General features: G+C 44.2%; 1 protein-coding gene across 1 annotated transcript; it reads right to left on the bottom strand.

Moving 5' to 3' along the window:
• Positions 1-292: 292 nt before the first annotated feature.
• Positions 293-1,237, bottom strand: LOC104857904 (olfactory receptor 51I2). The gene has a single exon (XM_010617971.1). The coding sequence runs from the start codon at positions 1,235-1,237 to the stop codon at positions 293-295; it is 945 nt and encodes a 314-aa protein (XP_010616273.1).
• Positions 1,238-2,041: the final 804 nt, after the last annotated feature.

Raw genomic sequence — 2,041 nt, 5'->3', positions numbered from 1 at the left:
AGATATTGGCAGTATTTGGCGGGGGAAAGGATCTATTCAAAATATTTTTCCTTGTTGGATCTAAGAAAATTTATTTGTGGCAACCTATGGCATGATTAATTACAATGAAAGGAAACCTGGTATTTTAAATTACAAGTTGTAGGCAGGCTGTATCATGTGCTGGACACCCAAACACAGATCTTTGTATAGAAAAAGATTTAAGCCTCTGAAGGTCTAATTGATTCAACCAAACATTAGCAATTAAAAAAAAAAACTTCTAATGTATGAAGCTTTTCAGCAGCTTTTCAGCTGATCAGAACTTAGGGCCCACAATTATCTTCTGTAATCTCCTACGAATCTCTTTAGTCTTGATGGAATAGATAATTGGGTTGAGCACTGGAGGCACGAAGAGGTAGACCAGGGATATAAACTTGTGCACATACTCAGAAGCATGCTTCCCAAATCGATGTACCACCGACCCACTCACCAAGGGCACATAGAAGATAAGTACAGCGCAGATATGTGACACACATGTGTTGAGTGTCTTAAGCCTTTCCTCTTGGGAGGCTATGGCCAGCACAGATCGGAGAATGAGGACATAAGAGAGGAAGATGAGCACAGAATCCACCCCAAAGGTAGCGATGACAATGAAAAGCCCGTACATGCTGTTGATGGTAGTATCTCCACAAGGCAAGCGGATCAAGTCTGGGTGCAGGCAGTAGGAATGAGTCAGCACGTTGGCCTTACAGAAGGACAATCGCTTTAGGAGCAAGGGAAGTGGGAAGACCATGCAGAAGCTGCGGATAATGATGGATACACCCATGTGGGCCACACGGGCATTTGTGAGCACTGAGGAGTAGCGCAGTGGATTACAGATAGCCACATAGCGGTCGAAACTCATGGCCAGCAAGATCCCAGATTCTGTCCAGGAGGAACAGTGGATGAAGAACATCTGGGCCAAGCAGGCATCCAAAGCAGTCTCTGGAGCATGAAAACACATGGAAGCCAGGACAGTGGGCAGTGTAGAAAAGGACACCCCCAGGTCATTGATAGACAAAAGTGACAAGAAGTAGTACATTGGTTGGTGCAGGCTCTGCTCCTCCTTTATGATGACAAGAATGAGGGTATTGCCTAGGATGGAAAAAGCATAAAGCAGCAGGAGGAGGGCAGCCAGCCAGTGCTCCAAGCTTTCCAACTCTGGAAAGCCCTTTAGTGTGATGCTAGCAGCACTTGAGATGTTAGTCCCAAAGCTTGTCATGAGGGTCTTACGCTCGTAGGGAAATAACAACTGGAATGAATTAAGATCAGACAGTGGAAGAAGTGACGATCACGGGCAGTCAGTGTCACAGGGTAGAAGAGACAATGATGCTGAGATTCAAATACCAAAGACCAAAAAGGTTAGGAAGGAGCAGATTTCATATCAGACCTTCTACTGCCCTGCAATATTCCCGTATCTGCCAGGGGCATTGGCTCTCTCCCAAAAGTAACGATTTGACGTTTGGGGGGATGCCAACATTTTCTTCTTGTGTGATATTCTTAATAGAGTTTAAATCTCTCACTACTGATGGAAAACAACTTTGTTCTTTCTTTCCACGAGTGCTTAGCCATCACCTTCATCAGTAAGTGAGATACAGTAAGTCCTAATGAAGTCTTTTTTTTTAGTACTCTCTGTCTACCGATTTATTCTCTTGGATGCAAGTGATAGTATTTGCTGGCTGTATTCTAGATTGTGTCTGCTCACTTTCCCCTACTCAGACACCACAACAGTTCCTCATCTTCTCGTGAATTGATCGAACCCCTTTCTTATTCACCCTTTGTCTACAACCTCGCCACTCCTCCACTTCTGATTACCGTTTCCTTGCCTAGATATCTCTGTCTGTATGTCTCTCTGTCTCTCTGTTTCTCTGTCTCCCCCACCACCTCTCTGTCTTTCCACTTCCTCTCCACCACCATCTCTTTCAATAAAAGATCTTTAAAGTGTACTATACGTTACCTTCACTTGAGGACTTTCAAAAAAGCCCTTTGCTCACACCCACACTGATTATACCTGAATCTCTGTAGA

The sequence above is a fragment of the Fukomys damarensis genome, unplaced genomic scaffold, assembly GCF_012274545.1.
Source record: "Fukomys damarensis isolate Sample0158 unplaced genomic scaffold, DMR_v1.0_HiC HiC_scaffold_16, whole genome shotgun sequence".
Taxonomy (NCBI): domain Eukaryota; kingdom Metazoa; phylum Chordata; class Mammalia; order Rodentia; family Bathyergidae; genus Fukomys; species Fukomys damarensis.
The sequence above is the reverse complement of the archived record's forward strand: the minus strand, read 5'-3'. Positions and strand labels throughout refer to the sequence as shown.